General features: G+C 40.5%; 1 protein-coding gene across 1 annotated transcript in view; it reads left to right on the top strand.

The window, feature by feature from the left end:
* Nucleotides 1-20,109, top strand: part of PSMB7 (proteasome 20S subunit beta 7) — a 58,737-nt gene that overhangs the window by 16,547 nt on the left and 22,081 nt on the right. The window contains exon 6 of the mRNA XM_012771859.3: nt 12,938-12,996. Within this exon, the coding sequence (XP_012627313.1) occupies nt 12,938-12,996 (59 nt within the window). The remainder of the gene's footprint in view (nt 1-12,937; nt 12,997-20,109) is intronic.

Below are 20,109 nucleotides of genomic sequence, written 5' to 3'. Positions count from 1 at the left end.
CTTTCTTTTATTAAGGGGGAAAGGGTTTTAATCATATTTTTTACATAGACAAAATGTGGGTTCTTTTAATTCTCAGATTAATTAGCTTATTCTTTGAACTTGCCAGCTTTTCTTTATTAGGTAAATTGAAGTAGTGTCAAAAGAAGCTTGGGGACCATCTTTTGCTATTAGTTTGGCAGTGTTCCTTGTAGCAGTGTTGGCAGGGTATGTAAAACTTTTGTTTTTGTCTGCTTATTCACATAGAGAATTAACATGAATAAAATTTCAAGCATGACATTTCTGGAAATGAGGTCCTTGGACAATTTAGGAATACTAACTTAAGGAATAAACATTGGTATGCACCATTAGGGAAGGCGTGGGGTCACTGCCAGGGCCATCCAGGTAAAATTCTGTCTCCAGATAAGCTGGTTATACGGTTCCCTAATTACTGGAACGTACCTACTAAGTCCCAGTCTGCAGGGCCTGCGAGCGGTTAGAAAGATGCAGGACAGCGAGGTAAACATAACGGATATCTCACCTTGTGGGCAAAAGAATCTTACAATTAAGTCAGAACTTTGGAACATTGATAGGAACTTCTGTCTTGCCGTTTTCTCTGTATTTTTACACTAATGTGCAACCTTTGTGTAGACAGTTGGATATCTGCATGTGACTTGATTTTGAAAGTTACTCTGCACTGGATTAAATTAGTGCACCTCAAGATGGCAAATGTTTCTCCTATTCATTTGCAACTCTTGAGTCAGGTGTGAATTTAGCAGCAGCTCTATTTAGTTCATAGGCTTTCCTAAAAACCTCCTCAGAGGACATGTATATGAACTCCATAGCTGTAGTGTTGCTGGAAGTTCGTTTTCCTGCACTAGGGTCAGCTGTGTGATTGACTGTGTAGGAGGCTCCAGAAACCTGTGTTTCAGCAGTGCTGGATTGCGTCTGCCCTGCTCGCTGTGCGCCAGGGGCTGGGAAAGGTAGGAACTGTGCTGGTCCAGGAATCCCCATTCTGGTGGGAGCTTTGTCCATACAGGCAGTAAGTGCCTGGACCAGGCTTTCTTGTAACCACCTGAAGTATAACTTAGAATCCTAGAAAAAGAGGTAGAAGCCCTGGCTTCGATCCAGCAGTGGTCTTCCGGACCTACTCACCTAACCTCTGGAACCTCATGCCCCCTAATTCTAACAGGAAGCCAGTTTTTTTGACTTGGGAAGGTCACAGGGTTATTAGGATACTGAAATGTGATGTTGTGTGTGAACATGCTCTGTAAATCACTATGCACTTTTTATTTTTTTGAGACAGGGTCTCGCTCTGTCGTCCAGGTGGGGGTGCTGTGGTGTGATCAAAGTTTACTGTAACCTTGGACACCTGGGCTCAAGTGAGCCCCCTGCCTCAGCCTCCCAAGTAGCTGGGACTACAGGAGCAGCCATTCATTGCTCCTGACTAATTTTTTAATTTTATTTTTATGGACAGGGGTATTGGTATGTTGCCCAGGCTGGTTTCGAACTCCTGGCTTCAAATGATCCTCCCTCCTCGGCCTCCCAAAGTACAAGGCATTACAGGTGTGAGCCACCATACTGGAACACTGTGCTTTTATGTTGTGTGTTGCTCTTGGCCATTTTTTTCAGGCAATTGTGGCTTAGTGGAAAAAGCTGGCTTTTGGAGTCAAATTGGGTTCAGACCTTAAATCCCACATTCATATAGCTGTTTGACTATGAGCATTGATTTCTTCTTCTGTAAAATGGTGGTTCAAAGAACTGTCCCATGGAAATGTATGAGGATGAAGTGAGATACCATACATAAAAATCTTTGTAGCGCGTAGTAGATGTTTAGTGCATGGTGGTGTGATCATTTTAGTACCAACACATTTTCTGTACATGAAGTTCTGTGTACTGAGATTTCTCTGGCACTTTTTCCTGCTTTGATTAATATAAGTTAGATGCATTTTAGATTTAAAATGTGCAATGCATGGATTTTATATCTTAAAATTTATGCTGTTATGGAGTGCTGGGAATAAAACAACTGGCAACCAAAAGTCCATGAAAGCTAAATTAATGCATCTTGCTTCTTGGTTGCTGCAAAGGTGGTACTAAGCCAATAGATGGTGCCGTTATATCAGGACATGAGAAAATGTTTACTTTTTAAATTCATCATGCTGTTACAGGGAATGTAATATAGTCAGCCCTTGCAGTTCTTAATCTATTCTAATTACATTGGACTTTTCTATGTTTAAAAAAAGTATCTTATACAGAAAATGATGAGGTATTGAATTAATGTACAGTGTGTTTTTCTTCCTTTATTTCTCAGCTCTGACATTTTACCATGAAGTCTTCTGATTTGAGTTCAGTTCTTAGTCAAGTAAAAGCCCTTGTCAGAGTGCTTTTCAGAATAGTTAAGTGAAATGCTCACAGTTTTAATTTAAGTTTCTGGTTTTAAACCCTATTTCAGAGGAAGTGAGGGTAACACTAACCACCTTTGCCTGCTCTTGTTTCAGAATTGGGCCAGAATTGCCCCTGCTAAAGAAAAGTGCCTTTATAGTCTAATAACCTAGTGTTTGATGTCTTTTACTTCCTTATAGTAAGACTGAGTGGAAAGTCATTTTATGCATCAGAAGACTTTACGCTGTGTAGTTCATAGAATGAGTTCATAGAATGCTCTCAACCAGACCTGGGTTCAGAGTCCCACTCTGCCATCACTAGCTGTGTGACTTTGGGTAGGCTCCTTCACCTCTCTGAACTTACCTTTTTTCCATCCGTAAAAATGGAGATAATACCATCTACTCCACAGGTGAATTAAAGATGAGAAAATATACGTAGCTGCATGTTTTTCTAGTAAATGGGATGCCCTGTTTGCTCACAAGCTCTATGAACAAGATAAACCTTTACTTATGATTAAAACTAGGCGTACTTTATAAATTATTAAAATCTATGGTCCTTTTGTCCTTGAGGGTTCTGAGAGACATGAAAACATAGAAAAAGCATACAAAGAGGAATGTGACCTGTGGGCTCCAACTGCCTTGAGCTGCTGCAGCAGGAGGGTGCGGAGTGTGCCCTGTGCTCTGAGCACCAGTGAGAGTTGCTGTTCCTGGCAGGCCGACGATGTTAAGACAGGCATATTTTGAGGTGATTTTCATCCTCCACCTTATCTTGTAAATATAGGGTTAGGTGATGCCTGTGTTTTAAGGAGAACAATTTTCTCTCTCCATACCTTATGGCTTTTCATTACAATGCATTAATAAAACCTTTCACATTTTAGGCCCAGATGCCCCTGGTTGTTAGTCTTTTCTTAAGACTAAGTGTTCATAACCTGTCAGGTCAATGAGATGGAAGAAGAATCTCTATTCCCTTCAAGTGGTGTTTTAAATCATTAGAGTAAAATTTAACTCTCGACTACATTTCATTTAGAAAAGAAACTCTCTTTTTTGAAGCATTAGTTTTGGAGCAAAAATGTTGGATGCTCTAAAAATATATTTTTAAGCATATTAAATGGAATTATTTTAATTCATTGGGAATAAAAGGTAGACTTTGACATTGAGGTACATTTGCTGATGAAAAGGAAGCATTCTTCCCCCTCATGAGGGGTTTAAATGTAATACTCAGTGCTTACTCAGGAGTGAAAACATCAAATTAAACTGTTTATGCTGACAAAGGACAAATCTGGATTTCAGCAAGCGATGCAAGAATTGTCTGATTGCTTGGCTTGCCTTGCCTGGAAGCTTTTGGCCAAGACTTTAAATGGTTTAATTGTATGCATGCATTTCATTATAAGTCTGCATCTCAGTTTCACTGGGCAGTGAGAGGTGCACCACTGCTCTCTAGTGGCTGAATATGGTCCCCTGGCACCAACATTGTTTTATATTCATAAATCAGCTCTTCACACATTGGTATTGTTGGCCTCCGGAGCAAGCACCAATACCAGGAGACTAGGCTTTTAGGCAGGAACGGAGTGAAAAATGATCACAGTCCTTAGGTCTGTGGAAGGCACCAAATTTTATCCAGGATGAGTGGCCAGTTGCCTAACGATGAGCAAGTGTGAGTAAGCACTCTGTCAGGGAGAGCTGACACTGATGGATTAGAAAGTTCTGTGTGTGACTCTTTTATCGCTGCATACATCTTACACTTTGGCAGGCCATGGTGGCAAACAGGTCCTTGGGTTCTTAAAACGGTCCACTCTTTAGCAGAAGGAGCGGCTTTTTTCCTGAGAAGATCTGGTTAAATTGATTTGGGGAAAAGCAGTAGGAATCCATTTCCTGCTGCCTCTCACATCTTCATGACTTTGAGAGAAGAAATTTTGAAGGCTTCGGTTTCCAGGGGCCTGCCAGCCCTGGGACTTGTTGAGAATGATTGTATAGAATAGCTGCTGGCAGGAGGGGACCTTGTGTTATAGTGATGACAATAGCTAGCTACATTGAGCTTTTACTCTGTGAGGGGCATTCTGCTTTCCATGTGGCATCTCAACCCTCTGAGCTACCCTTGAGGAAAATGCAGGAAAGTGCAGGGACGGTGGCTAGAGTGCAGGGCAGCTGCATGGTTTCGAGGCAGCACTTGGCATTGTGCTCGATGTGGTGGGGCCTGGAGCAGGGTGGCAGCCACAGCACTCACACTGACTTAGCCAGGGAAAACAGCTAGGGAACGCCAGGGCCGGGCCACCCCCTGTGCATCTTTGTGTTCCCAGAGCTGCTGCCACCCCTGAGCAGGCACCTGGGAATGGTTTGTATGAAGAAAGAGTGGGAGTTGCCCTTCTGAAAGGTGCACAAACTTAAGAACAGGACCTAGATTTAAATCTTGGCTTTACTTATTGACTAGGTTGCCTTGGGCAAATTACTTGAAACTAGTTGAGCCTCAGTTACTTTGTCTATTAGATGGGACAGTTACCCCCAGAAAGACCTCAATATATTGTATGTTTTCCCATTCCCCAGTCTGAAAGTTTGTGAGCATAGATCTTATTAGCAAAAGCAAATTTCTACTTTCTGGCTATCAGATCTTTCTATTGTTTGCTTAGAAGTGGCAGGTTTTGGCTGGGCGCGGTGGCTCACGCCTGTAATCCTAGCTCTCTGGTAGGCCGAGGCGGGTGGATCCTTTGAGCTCAGGAGTTCGAAACCGACCTGAGCAAGAGCGAGACCCCGTCTCTACTATAAATAGAAAGAAATTAATTGGCCAACCAATATATATAGAAAAAATTAGCTGGGCATGGTGGTGCATGCCTGTAATCCCAGCTACTTGGGAGGCTGAGGCAGCAGGATTGCTTGAGCCCAGGAGTCTGAGGTTGCTGTGAGCTAGGCTGGACAACAGAGTGAGACTCTGTCTCAGAAAAAAAAAAGTGGCAGGTTTTAGAAAATTCAGTCTTTTATTTAGCATGTCTAATTACATAGATTATAGAATTGCTAAGTTCATTGTTGTATTTTAGTGATCTTTGATGTAAAAATAATGTTTTTTTTAAAAACTCCACTGTCTGCAAGCCATATCAATACAAGTGTTTTTAAAATTTATTTATATATCTATGTATCTACTTAGAGACAGTGTCTTGGTCTGTTCCTCAGGCTGGAGTGCAGTGGTGCAGTTATAGCTCATTGTAAACTTGACCTCTTGGGCTCAAATGATCCTTCTGCCCCAGTCTCCCTAGTAGCTGGTACTACGGGCATACACCATCACACCTGGCTAATTTTTTAAAAAGTATTTTGTAGAGATGGGATCTCTATGTTATCTAGTCTGGTCTTGAACTCCTAGCCTCATGCAATCCTCATGTCTCAGCCTCCCAAAGTTCTGGGATTACAGGTGTGAGCCACTGTTTCCGACAATACACGTGTTTTTAAATGTATAGAGTAAGTAAAAGCAATATCTAGATTGTAAATTATTCTTGATACACTTCAGATTTTATCCTACGTTGGATTGTTTTCTTAGGAAAAGTTAGGTTCAAAGTGAACTAATACTGATCAGCTAAGATCAAATCACCTTCAGATATTTTAGATAATAAAAACGAATTTCACTTTTTTTTTTTTTTTTTTGAATTAGGCTATCTTAATTCCTCTTAGAATAGATACTTGAGTGGCATTGCTGAACCGTGAATAGCAATGGCATATGTTTAATCATTTAAAACATTTAACCAAATTCAGTCTCTTTTGAATTTTCAAGCAAGTAACACAAATTAACTATATCCAGATGTGTGGTAATTGTTTCTCTGAAACCTGAAGAAAAAGTAACTTTGAAAGCATGCTTTTTTGGGGTAGGAAGCTAAGAAAAGATAGCTACTTCTTCCAGCCTTACTTGCTAATCTTGATTTCAAGCATTTGGCTTTGCTATTTAAGAGGCAAAGTGGTGGAATGGAAAGAACATCACACACTTTAAATTCAGAAAGATCTGGCTTCAGAAGCCCAGATTTGCTAATCACTGGCTATGTGATCTGGGCAAGCATCTTATCTCTGGGCTTCAGGCTCTGTAAAATGGGATTGCTGCTACCTCCATGTCTGAAGAGCAGACAAAACTTACGTGACTGTGCTTTGAAATTTCTTGAGTACCGTGTGTGATGATTGCAGCTGTGTTTGCTGTAGCCTGTTCAGAACTTTGTTTGCCAGAGCACACTTCTGGATAGGTGGGGTCTGGCTCCACACTGATTTGCTCAAAGGGTTTTATTATTAAGATTATTTCACCTCTAAGGCAGTCTTAAGGAAACCCTCCTTAGTATGGCGATAGGAGAGACACGGTGTATTTGTTTGTGATGACTGATTGCTGCCGTTCTTTGGGGCTGTTCACTCATGCATGGATTGACCTCAGGCCCCTGTTCACAAATTTAAGGAATAGGCTGCCTGCTGCTGCTGGTATATGAGAAGACTGACAGTAAGGGTTTAGTCTTTTGCTTGTTCTTTTCATCCCTTTCATAATGTTGGATTTTCTCCAAATTTATACCTTAAAAGATTATAAATAATGCATGCTCTTTGAAGAAAAATTTTAAAAAAGTAAACAAAAAGAAAATAGCACCACCCAGAAATGGGCATAATATTTTGATTTATGTTCTTCTAGATAGTGTATAATGTGTATTGCATAAGCTTATCTGTTATTGCTTTGGAACATGTTTTTCTCCCTCACTAAATATTATGTCATGGATATCTTTCTACTGCCAAAAAAATATATACTTCTGTTGTGTTTAATGACTGGTGCATATAGTATTTTATTGTTTGTTTTCCCTGTCTCCTGATGGTTGGACCTTTACATTTACCTCCAGGTCTTTTTTTCCCCCCTAATTTAAACAATAATTTTTTTTTATAAACATGATTTGAGTACTTTTTTTTTTTTTTTTCAGCTGTAAATACAGATGAATGATTTGAGTACTTGTCCATTTATTTCTTTAGAATAACTCTCTAGCAGTAGAATTGCAGGTTTGGTGGGTATGTGTAGCTTTATGATTTCCAACTGATGTCTCAAAATTGCCCATTGGAAAAGTTCTATCCATTTTTTGCTTCACCAAGTGTGTTAGAGTGCTCATTTGATCACACCTTTGTCAGTACTGGCTATTATTAATCTTTGATAATTTAAAAGGCAAAAGATGGTCATTTTATTTCAATTTGTTATTTGATTACTAGTGAACTTGAACAGTGTTTCTAAATGTGTATAGGCCTCTCTGCCTTTTCTCTTTTTTGTAAACTGCTGTGTTCTTTGTTGGAATATTGATATTATTTATCTATGAGTTTTTTTAGTTATTCTGTGTGTTACACATATTTTTCTGAGTTTTAGGGCTTATATTTTATGTTACTTACAGGAGCTAGTGATTTTATATAAGCCAGTGGCTGCTGTTGTAAGAACATATTTCATTTCCATAGCTTGCCTGGAGGTGTGGCCCTTGTGGCATTGGTGCTTGGGACCCCTTCTTCTGGGAGGAGGTCAGCAGACCTGGGCGACCCACAGCGTCTTCTCAAGGGTCTGTGGGTGAGTCCAGCTCGACAGTCAGAGCTGGGAAGCAGGGTGCGTGCTCTTTTGGGGACCCCATGGGCACAGGTTGCAGGAGGAGTTCTTTTAATGAGCACTTGGCTGGCATGGCCGAGGCGAGGTGGTGCCCACTTGATGGCTGCAGTGGTTCGGGAGTGCGGGCCACAGCTTCGGGCCTGCTGGTAAGAGAGGGCTGAGCTGTGCCCCCTCTCTCCACCCCTGTCTCTTCATGGCCGGCTCCTGGGTGGGGGGGTCTGGGCATGTTGAGCTGCGTGGGTGGCTGAGTGAGCTTTGGAGAATGGGAGCAGTGGATGCAGGAGGTTAAGTTAGAGAGTGACTGGGTAGCTATCTTAGTGTCCACGCACATCGTTGTCTCTCTAAATGCGGGTCACTGAATTGCACCTTATTTTTCCGTTTTAAAGAGCTTTGTTCTGGAAGTAACACTGGCGACTCAGTAACTGTGGGTGGGATGAAAAGGCAGACTTGGTGGAGGTTGCTAAGGAGCAGCTTCATGGAAACTACTGATGAGACGGGAGCTTCGGTATAGGATGCAGAAATCCAAGAAGGGCGGTTTACTCCTGTGACATCACAGTGGTTTGGACTGGACTAGGACATATAATAGGACATGATTTTGTGATTTTTTTTTTTTTTAAAGGCTTTTTTCCTTTTTTGAAAAATGGAACTCGCTTTACATTTGAGTTGGTCTTATATTCAGCCTAGTGTGGTAAATTAGGAAATAAGTATTTTTCTGCACTTTATCAAGGTATTTACTGCTATCGTCACCGCTTCTGGTCAGCTCACAGTTTCCCTGGCTCCTTCATTTGGACAGTTGTACTCTCAGTTTAGCACAGCTTAATTAAACAGATACCTTCTTAGTGCATGCTATGTGCAAGAGACTGCTGGGCCTGGGGGATTCAGACACGAACGGATGGACAAGCTGCAGAGATGAGAGTGAGACAGCTTGTAGCGGTGTGGGGTGATCAAGGAAGGCTTCTGGGAGGAAGTGATCTCAGCTGGGGTTTGAAGGGTGACTGGAAGTTGGGCATGTGGGAAATTACTGTCAGGGTAGTGTTGGTGGAGTGTCAAGTGTGTGTATTGGGGAAGGGAGGGACCCGAGGGAGGCAGAGACCTGGACATAGAAGGTTTTACGTCTCCTCTCTGAACTGTATCGTGGTGTATAGAACTTTCTGTATGAGAGAGCAACAAGGGTCACAGCCAAGACAGGAATTCTGTCCCTGTGCTTGTCAGTACCATAATCTTAGACATCCTAGACAAGAAGCTTTATCACCATAATGGGTTGTTACGAAGATGACTAAAGGACATAAAATATAAAAAAGGCTCCATGGCACATGGTGGGCACTCAACAAAATGCCCTTGGTATTCCCCCGGCTGCCTTCTCACTAGAGTGCGAATTCTCTGATGGTAGGCCTTACCCTTGCTCACAGAGCCCAGCCCTCGTTTGTGGGAAGCATGTCCTTTGCCTGGCAGGCTTGCTGTGTAAAGCAGAGACCCTGGACACACTGTCCCTTGGCTTTTCTGTACGTTTGTTCCTTCATGGGAAACCAGACAGTTGTAGTGCCTAAGGTGTCCCTGTTTTTGGAATAGAAAATCAGGGTAAACGATCCTTCAAAAGATTTCCACCTTGGTTTTGTGTATGAAGAGAGTGCCAGGTTAGTTAGGTTGATGCTGAAATAATGGACTGTCTCAGGGCATTATTAATGGTTTATGGGGAGAATGGGAGATGATATTTGAACATTTTGTAGGTCACTGGTGGGTGTGCTGGTATGGCACACCCACCAATAAATCATCAGACAAAATCGTTTGTCTGATGATTTATTGTATGTAGTTTTGGGCGTTGGACCAATATCCAGGCACTTTGAATAAAATTATTAAAGAATACTGGTCTCATTGAGTTTACCATCTTTTTTTTTTAAATTGCCAACTCCTTGTTCTCTGTGTCCCCTATTGCATTGCCTCAAAATCACGTGAGGATTATTTGCATCTCGTTCTCTTGTCACTTTAGGCAATTGCAGTCGTATTTGAAATTCTCACCTCAGTTTCTACAGAACAGACACACATTCAGAGTTACCTAGAACCTGTCAAAAAGGCAGTTGTACTCCCATATTTTAGCACATTTGTGTATTTCTGAAAAGGCGGCACCAAAGTCTTCCTTTCCTAAAAAGCTGAGAGCAGGGGCTAATTTATTTGCAAGTGATTTCAAAATTATTTTTAATGTTGAAATTTTCCATTCTTTTCAAGTTTATTTTGGGGCCTGAATATCTTTGATTTCATGGGAAACAGAATCGGGCAGTTTAGAAACCTGCTTTTCAGAAAATTTCTCAGCGCTCTGTGTATGTGTGTCTGCACGTGCTTGTGTGCGTTGGGGGGGGGGTCAAGGTGTAGAAAAAGGGGAAGCCAGAAATGCAGTGTAGTAAGAGCCTCTGTGTCCTTTCCATGTTTACCATCTCTACAAAAAGTACAAAACCTAGCCAGGTGTGGTGGCGCGTACCTGGAGTCCCAGCCACTCAGGAGGCTGAGGCAGGAGGATCATTTGAGCTCAGGAGTTGGCGGTTGCAGTGAGATATGATCACACTACTGCACTCCAGCCTGAGCAACAGAAGGAGACCCTGTCTAAAAAAAAAAACAAAACAAAAAAACCCTCCAGTTTTCCAAAGTTATTAGCTCTTACATAAATACCTGCCCTCTCCCTATCCTTTTTTTTTTTTTTTTTTGAGATAGTCTCTCACTCTGTTGCTGGGCTAGAGTGCTGTGGCATCAGCCTAGCTCACAGCAACCTCAAACTCCTGGACTCAAGCGATCCTCCTGCCTCAGCCTGCCCAGTAGCTGGGACTACAGGCATGCACCACCACCATACCTGGCTAATTTTTTCTATATATATTAGTTGGCCAATTAATTTCTTTCTATTTTGAGTAGAGACGGGGTCTCGCTCTTGCTCAGGCTGGTTTCGAACTCCTGACTTTGAGCAATCCACCTGATCCGCCTGCCTTGGCCTCCCAGAGTGCTAGGATTGGGCCTCTCATATGATTACCCTTAGGCTCTTCACAAAGATATTCTTGTACCTTGTTGGGAGAGGCAAGCCTGCTGTTGGGTGCTTTCCAGGAGTATTTTGTGTCTCGAAGTATTTTTTCCTGAGATTTTTCTCAGTTGCAGTTGTCTTGTTTCTTCATGGCAGCTGTCCTTTGTTTTGCACACAGAACTAGCTCATTTTTCCTAATAAGTCCAAGACTGGTTCTCACCTGTGCCTTACAGCAGCAAAGCAGTTCAGGTTACAGTGACTTCCCCTTGACCCCTGAGTCTCAGAGTAAACGTGTGACTCATGAATGTTGGTGAAATTTGACCCCATTTCCAAGTCTTCAAGGACATGTTTACTTTGAAATTCAGAGGTTTGTTTTGGTTAATTTGCTTTTGCATATGTGCTGGTTTTCTCTGAGTGCACTAGTTTTATATCTATTTAGTTTCTATCTGCTTTCCAAAGGGCTTTTAATGTGTCTTTAGATCACCGTTTTAGTATTTTTTTTTTTTTTTAAGGAGAAAAAAATTGTGAGGGGGGGGGAAATGGGGTTGCCTTTTGCTCCCGAAGCCTAAATGAATAGTCATTGCTTGTAATGCTGGTCTCCCCTTGATGCTTCCTACTGCTTTAAGATGTGATGTATCCGGTACTGCGAGGGTAATGATCCTCATCCGCAGCGATATTCCCTAACAGGAGTATCTGTCATATTCATTGGGATTACCATGTTCATTGATTTGTGTCTGTAAATCTGCTGTTTCTACCCTTTAAATTTGATCTATAATTGGACCTCCTTAAATGGTTCAGATAAGGTAGTCTGTATTTTCTCAATGCAGTGTTGCTGTCAGCTTCTCCTTTTTCATTATACATTCAGCAGACTTGATAAAATCAGCAGGACACCTCATTTGAAACTGTTTAATCGCTGCCTTTTTCCTTTGCTAAACCATTGAGGTGGTCAAGCGATGTACACAAATCATTTTAAATAGAAAATATGGTTTTCTCTGTGACCCAGCTAAATAGATAGTGTTATGCAAAACAAGTTAAAAAGTAATAAATGCCAAAAAAATCTTCTAATTGGAGTAAAAAATTGTGGGCAACTCTATCCTCTCTCCAAAACTAGAGTATCCTGAAATATTGCCAGGACCCTGTAAAGACAAGATGATGATTTTCTAAAGATTCTCTGGTTTTTGAACAAAGCAAGTTTAAATTTTCAAATAGTGCTGAGCTGCCTTTTGCATCCACTCAAAGGGAGCCCATACTTATTTGTAATGCTTTTACATCCGGCTTTTGTAGGGATAAATTTGCTATCTGTTAATATCTATGCAGCATAACCTCTCAGCCATTTGCTGTTGCAATAATAAATTTTTGTTTCTTTGTCTGTCATTTTGTCTACTCAGCTGTTACTCTTCAAAGTACAAACTAAAAATAATAGCTCCAAATAAATGCCACATAATAAAGTGTTTTACAGTTGTAGCTGGAATAACCTGGTGGCTGCGGCTCGCAGTCCTATTACCATTGCTGGTGCGGTAGTTTCTTCCCTGCGTGTCAAGGTGACTCTACCAGGGCCAGCTCATTAAAACAGTCTATTCTTTCTAACTGGCTTGGTATTTAGCGCTATACCCAGCAGCCTGCCAAGGCACAATATGGTGCACGAGACTCGCAGCATAGAGCATGTGAAATTATGTGGCTTTCACTTTTTGAGAAAATACAGATTCTTCGTAACCTGATTTTCATGTTTCAGCATTTTATTGTGAATAATTTACAATTATAACTGTCAGTGGTAGAAGTAGGGCCAGTTGCAGATATACCCGAGATAGTGGTAAGTGTGACGCCAGGCTTTTGAAGAGCACTGTTTTTACCTGGTTTATGTGGCCCTATAGGATTAATATTTACACTGTACTTGAATGTGACACCAGGCGTGTTTTGCTGTTTTTGTTGCCCTGAGGTAAACTTGAGATGGAGAAGCTGGGAGTTGGTAAAATACACTTAAAGTGCATCTTTTTCTTACAGGTTCTGGCTCCTTGGCAGCAATGGCTGTGTTTGAAGATAAGTTTAGGCCAGATATGGAGGTATGTAAGTCCCTTCTGTTTCACATATTTTTCCAGTTTTATGTTGAACATTTATAAATTGATTGCCGATTCCTCCAAAGCTCGTAAGGCACTGTTGTTAGTTGGAATGTTCTTTAGCACAGATAGTATATTTGCTGAGGAGACCAGTTACTTGGGAAAACCTCCTTTTGCAGTGGGCCTGCTGTGCCCTCCCTGGGGCTTGAGGAGCCACCAATATTCAGCTTTTTGCTCTAGGCTTTGGGCTATTAGGATTCTTCTTAGCTGTAAATGCTGCAGCAATGTGGAATGTTTCCTTGTGCACTAAGCTTTCTCTGTCACAATATCTCAGAAGGACAGGTTTTTCTCTTCTCTCACTGAGAATAGAGAAACTGTATGTCTTTGCATGCCACGGAGACCTGACCTGAAAGTGGAGGCGGTTCTAAAAATCCCTATAGGTTTGTTCTGCATCCAGCAGAAGGTGGGGACGAGATTGTGTGTGATGGCATCATCATCTCTGTGTTACGTGTCTAGTGTCTCAAGTATACATGTAAGAGATTCTTTCACTATATTTTCTTTGTTGGGGGAGGTATCTTCTGTGTGAAATTCCACTTAAGTCTGCTTTAATGATAGATGTGCTCCCTGATTAAACAACCCTTCCACCCTCCAAAATCTCCAAGAACAAATCCACAGATCTTCCATTGTCACTTTTGAACTATTGTTGATATGCTTGGATGTTTCCTGGTTCCATGTTATTCCTCCTGTACCAGCATGCAGGCACATACATCCTAAAGGCAGCTTTCGTCATTGCTCTTGTCTTTTTGGTGGCTGTTACTTTGTGTGTGTTTTTGAAGTCTCTATCCAGAAGAAGGTGATTGTTAATTTTTTGATAGGAAGTATCAACTTCTTTTCAATAATTATTAGTAGGCATTTTATCAGTGGTTTACCCTATTTTTTAATAAATAGGTTTCTGCTGTTTCTGACTTTGCAGTATTGTTTTGTGTAGGTACAAAAGAACATCTTTAGGAATTACTTTTTGACAGTGCTTTATGCTTAATCATCATTGGAGGAGATCACACATTAAAAATATTTGTTCTTCCATTGTCTCATTGTCATTGGAGCACCAGGCATCATTGGAGCTCTGAAGCTTTCTCTGCTCTTTAGGTTTGAGCCAAGTGCCTTGAAAGCCAGAGAATGTGGAGTTGTGGGTACTGATCAGCCAGCACAAAGGTTTTCTGCTGAAAACCGCTATGCCCTTGGTACATGAGATTAGCACAAATAAGTGTAATGACTTGGTCACTAAGCTAGATTTCTTCCCTTTCTTGGACATCTGCAGGAATTAAAACATGTAGCATTTAGGGTAGGTGTTTTATACCAAAAACGGTAGTGTCTTGCCCCAATTAAGAATAGTAAACAGGTCCAAATATAAACTATAAATGAGATTAGTATTCTGTTCTCATTTCTCAATGTGAAAATTTATTCCCATGTCAGCATTATTTTCTGTTTGAGGTTCTTAAATACATAGAGAAAAAAATAAGATACACTAGTTCACTTAGAAAAAGAAAAGAAAAAAGGTTCCCCAGTCTTCTATAGGAGAGGAGTTTCCAAGGCTCCATAGATTCTGTTAGAACCAACAAAGGAATGGGGAGAAGGCTTATGATTTTTGCTTAGAAAATCACCCCAGTAATGCCAAATCCTTCTATGAACCACATTAATCTTCTCAGATTTTCTTGAAAGCTTTGTCTATTTCCAATTGATTGGGACCTCCATATGTTAAAGAAAAATGAAAATTGCAAAAAAATGTTGAAAGTATGAGGTATATTAAAAATGACTTAACACTCCACTAAAGTAATTTTACATTATTTAGAGTTGGAATTTAAATAAATGGTTTAAAGACCATGAATTTAATATTGATGTGACTTTGGGAAGTAAAGAGAAATGTCAGTATCCCTTCAATAAAACTTCTAATGTTACCAGTCTGAAGAATGTGTTCCTTAGATCAATTGTATCTATAACTCTTAGCACTTAATGTTCTACGTTAGCTGTGGGACCTTGGCACAGGCTGAACAAATTCTCGTTTTTGCTTATTTAATTGTATGATTTTTAGGTAACTGTTTTTTATTCACTTAAGTTATTGAAACTTGATGCACACTAACAATTGGTGAAAAACGTTAAGGTGAAATTCATACTTTAGTGGTTATGTGAGTTTAAAAGTAAACAGTAAAATAATAGCATAACAATTGCCAGTGGATAATACCTTAAAAATCTAAAGGGATATTAATAGATACTATTAATAAAAAAAATTATCGTGAAGACCAAGCCATGAACTGTGCTGGCCGCACTGCTTTCTTTTGGTGAATACTAAATGATGTTATGTCAGTGGCAGGCTGAGGCTGCCCAGCAAAGTTGAGAGGACAGTATTTTAGCAACTTTGTTGTGAAAGAGAATTCAGGCAGGTGTCATTTCTGGCTCTGCAATTTGCAAAGAATTCATCTAAAAAAATTTTTTTAATATATATTTTATTTATATATTTTAAACTTCTTCTTCTTCTTTTTTTTTTTTTTTTTTTTTTTGGTATCTTCTGGCATGCATAGAATTCTTGGAAACAAAGACCTTGGTTTAAAAGTTTCAAACTTTTATTTTCCTTTGTTCCAGGGAGACTTTCTGTCTTTCTGTCTCAAGAAACCCTCCATAACTTACTTTCTTGCCTATTTAGAGACTGCAGGGTTGGATGACTAAGCCGGCCCTTCAGTATGGGAAGGGCTTCTGGATCTGTCTCAAACAAATCTGGAGAGCAGTGCCACTACCTCTCACATCCCCAGAGGGTTGCTGCGAGGGGGCAGTTTTAGGCAGTCATAATTAGGAATTGTTTGCTAAACAATAATTTTTAGGCCAGACTCATGAAATAAACTCTTAGCTTTATTGTTAAAACAAATAATAAATTACAGGAAGCCCAAGCTCTTGCTTTTTTTTTTTTTTTTTTTTAAAGACATGGTCTCACTTTGTCACCCAGGCTGGAGTATAGTCATACCCCATTGTGACCTCAAACTTCTGGGCTCAAGGGATCCTCCCGCCTCAGCCTCCCTAGTAGCTGGGATGACAGGCATATGCTACCATGCCTGGCTGATTTTTGTATTTTTTGTAGAGATGGGGTCTCACTGTGTTGTTCAGGCTGGTCTCCAACTCCTGACCTCAAGTGATCCTCCGCTTTAGTCTTTTTTTTTTAAATTTACAAACCTGTGCCTTGGATAGTGCTGGGCCTAGACTGTAGTATTTATGGAATAAAATCCCACCGTGCTTAAAAACCTTTAATGTATTCTCATTGTCTCTAGTTGCACTGACTAGTACGGTAGCCACTAACTGCATGTGGTTGTCAGGCACTTGAAATGTGGCACCTCAATTGAGAGGGGCTGTGAGTGGAAACAAACATCAGGTTTTAAACACATAGTACAAAATTTTTCTTAAATGTCTCAGTTTTTATATTGATTACATATTGAAATGGTACTCTTTTAAGTATATTGGTTAAATAAAAATATTAATATAATTTTACCTATTTCTACTTTTTAAGATGTTGCTGCTAGAAAATTTATTGGACAGGGCAAATCTAGCATTGCTTCTTGAACTTGTTATTTGTATACTACAGTTAAGGTTTCTGCCATATTCAGGTGCCACCTTGTTCGATGCTTTCTTGGGAAATTTTCTTTATTTTCATTTGTTGATAAATTGAGGTATAATTTCCATATAATGCACAGATCTTAGGTGTCCAGCTCCATGGGTTTGAGCATTTGTAATGACCAAGTAACGTCACTTAGTCAAGATATGGAACCTTCCCTTTGCCTCCAGATTCTCCTCTCCAGTCACTTCCCTTCCCTTCCTTCCCACAGCCACTGTGGCTAACCACCTTAATTTGAACTTACTTTTTAAATACAGTGTATATCTGAAATCCTGGGTTTGATGTGCTGGTTACATTTTTCTTAAAGACTCAGGAAAATAGATGCATACCATTAACAGAAATAAAAATGTGTTCATGTATCCCCATCATGTGTAAAGTTCAAGTGGGATGAATGTTACTTTGAGGAACATAGGTCCACTTCGGCCACACTTATCTGCTCTCTCATCTTTGAGCATGGTGTGTGGCTGCTTGCCCTCACTGTCTCTGCTGGTGTTCGCCAGTCCTCAGGTGCCTCATGTATTTGTTCACACCTGTCCCATTGTTTTAGGGCTGTTTTCAGAGGCATTGCCCCCACTTGCCAATGAGAGAGGGAGCTCCTTGAGGGCAGGATCGTGAAACCATCTCTGTTCTTCAGCTCCTGATGGTCATTATGTGTTTGTTGAGTTGAGACCAGATGGCCCTGAGCTAATGCAAAATCTTTAGCTCATCAAAAGCCACGTGGAATATAGAGGGGGCTTCCTTCTCTTCTTCCCATCGGGAGAGTGCTAAACATTTTTTCAAGGTAACAGAGGAAGATAACTAGTACACTTCTCAAATAATGTACAGTATTGGGGCAGAGTCAACCAAGCAAACACCCAATTAAGTACATAGGCAAAATGAAGTGGGGTAAAGGGCAAATACTCATTGGGGAATTACAGGCCAAAAAAAGCAGAACAGTGAAACCCAGCTGAGATACATAAATGCCCAAGAAAGGCCTCTGCTATTTCAATCATCTGTGCCAATGACTTGCCTCAAGTAAAAGTCTTTGGTCCAGAGTTTGAGAGAAACTGTCACCTAACAATGTGAGTTGAAGCCACTTTAAAAATCTTCCAAAAAAAAAAAAAAATCTCACCCAATTGTGGCCGAAACACTGCCTTGAGTGGGCTTGTATTTTTCTTGTTTTTTTTCCCTTGCTGTTAGCCTGGAAATTCTTCTAGGGCATGGATGTATTTAGTCATTTCTGTTTTCTCACACTTAGCATGGTAACTGAAACATGGTATTCAGCCAGAATTTGTTGAATGGGTGGATAAAAAGGTATCAAAAGCAATTTTACTTAGTAGTTCTCAGATTAGCCCTCCTTTGAAACATTTTGATTACCTTTATTGTTCATAGTACTCAGCTGGGGTAGAAATGAAGGCATAAAAAATTATATTACTGGTGACAAATCTCATGCTTTATTTTTATCAGCAACAGTCCTTATTCAGACACTGTACCAAAGTGTTAGCAGAATAGTGGATTTTGAAACGTGTAAGTTGACCTAATGACAAGGGGTCAAGTTATATGAGAGATGTTTTTGGTGATGATGAATTGCATGGAACATTCCCCAGTTCTCTATTGTTAAGGCCGATGTAAGAATTCTGCTTCTGATCCTGATTGTTCCACACAGGCTAGCCGGACAGGGAAACCAGTGACAACAACACCGTGGCGGTTCAGTCTATTTTCCAGTTAAGTACAAGGGATCAGACCATAATACTTGGCAGTATGGTATTAGTTTGGCAGGCATGTATCTCGAAAATTGCTAAAATGAAATATGGATTTTAGGGTAGGGGGAATTAAAGAAATGAATCAGATAACTTAGGTTAGTTTTCCTTCCATTGCATTTCTTTATAAGAAGGAATGTTTTCTTTTGGCCTAGTGAGAAATTTAAACACTTGAAGATTACAATTCATTAAAATGGGGAGAAGATTAATATTTAGTCTGTCAAGATCAATACTGTCCCCTCTTTGCACTAATTGTCAGAATATCGTGTGAGGGCCGCTGAAGGGTAGTGGTGTGCGGCAGGACCCTCACATCACAGGGAGATGATTGAAAGGGAAACTGTCCTGCACCCTCTGGTATCGACTTGCAAATTAGCATCTGGAATCTAATTAAACAAGCGTAATGAAAGAGCAGCTGAATGCTGCTGGAAAAGACAATCAGCTTTTTTCCCCCCTCTCTGATACATATTCTGTACTATTGAAGTTGGTCACCAAACACGTCGTGTGAGCACAGTTTAAAAAAAATTAGCATTTATTTGAAGAATAGAAACTGTTTTTCATTCTGTTATACATTTGGCATGCTCTGGCGTCCCATGAGAGCCATGCCACAGCAGATAGTGCACAATATTTATAAATCCATGACAGGCAATAATAGCAACTTGAAAAATTCTTTTGCTAGAATCTCAAGTTGAGAGCTGCCAAAAGCTGAGAGGATCAGATCTGCAGTGGCAGCTGCTGTGCCCTACAGTTAGAATTCTAGACTTTGAAGATGCTCAACTTAAAGAAATGAAGACTGCAGGCTTAGCCAATTTTTGCAGGTTTCTAGAGCTCTGGCTCTCTGCCTTTTGAAGATGAGTTGCTGAAGCTTCTACCACTGCCTGAGGCGTGCTAACACCAGCAGGATCTTTTTTTCCCTAGTCTTAGTGTGTCTTCAGTTTTAAGTAGCACATGCTTAGTCAATGCCAACTGTGATGGTACTTTCTCTGGTTGCAATACCGAGGGATGAGCTCTTACCCTATACCCTTCAGAGAGAAGCTGCGAAGATAGATGGTGACGTATACAAGTGCCACTTCAGCCCTCTGATTTATGGAGTCATATTTCATCACTCGGCAAGTGTTGGCCTCTAGAGAAGCCCTTATAGATTGCTAAAGATGAGAGCAGCTCTCGCCCTAAAGGCTTGTGGTTACCTCACAAGCGTGATGCCAAACACCTAACTACGAAGGAAACAGAATTAATCTGTCATTGCAGGCAGCTATAGATCCACTTTAAATAACAAAAGAGTTGATACCGATATGGTGTTCTGACAGCAAATCTTAGAAGTAACTGTGTTTTTTAAAGCCCAATATTAGAAAGACGCTGAGTTGCAGATTTATTTGTTCTTTGCAGATGGATAATAGTGTGAGAGATCTGCATTATTTTGATTGAAAAAAAAAAATCTGTTCAGTTTGGCACATGGAGTGGTCCCAAAGGAAAACAAAGAGCATGAGTTCAGTATGGTTAGATGGAAAGAGAGCTTGGGAGCCAGATGACTGGGCTGCTAGTCTGTGTCCACTGCCCTTATAGCATGGCTCAGGGTGAGATGGGGCTTCTCCCCCACAAGGTGTGATTCAGAGACCTACCTGCAGGTTGCTGTAGAATACCTTACATGGTGGCTCATGCAAAATCGGCTCTAAAATTGGCAGCTACTTTTGTTTTTTAGTCATTCAGTAGTAAGATACAAACATCACA

This window comes from Microcebus murinus, chromosome 12 (assembly GCF_040939455.1).
Source record: "Microcebus murinus isolate Inina chromosome 12, M.murinus_Inina_mat1.0, whole genome shotgun sequence".
Lineage (NCBI taxonomy): Eukaryota > Metazoa > Chordata > Mammalia > Primates > Cheirogaleidae > Microcebus > Microcebus murinus.
Note: the sequence above shows the minus strand (reverse complement) of the source record. Positions and strands in the feature narration are given on the sequence as shown.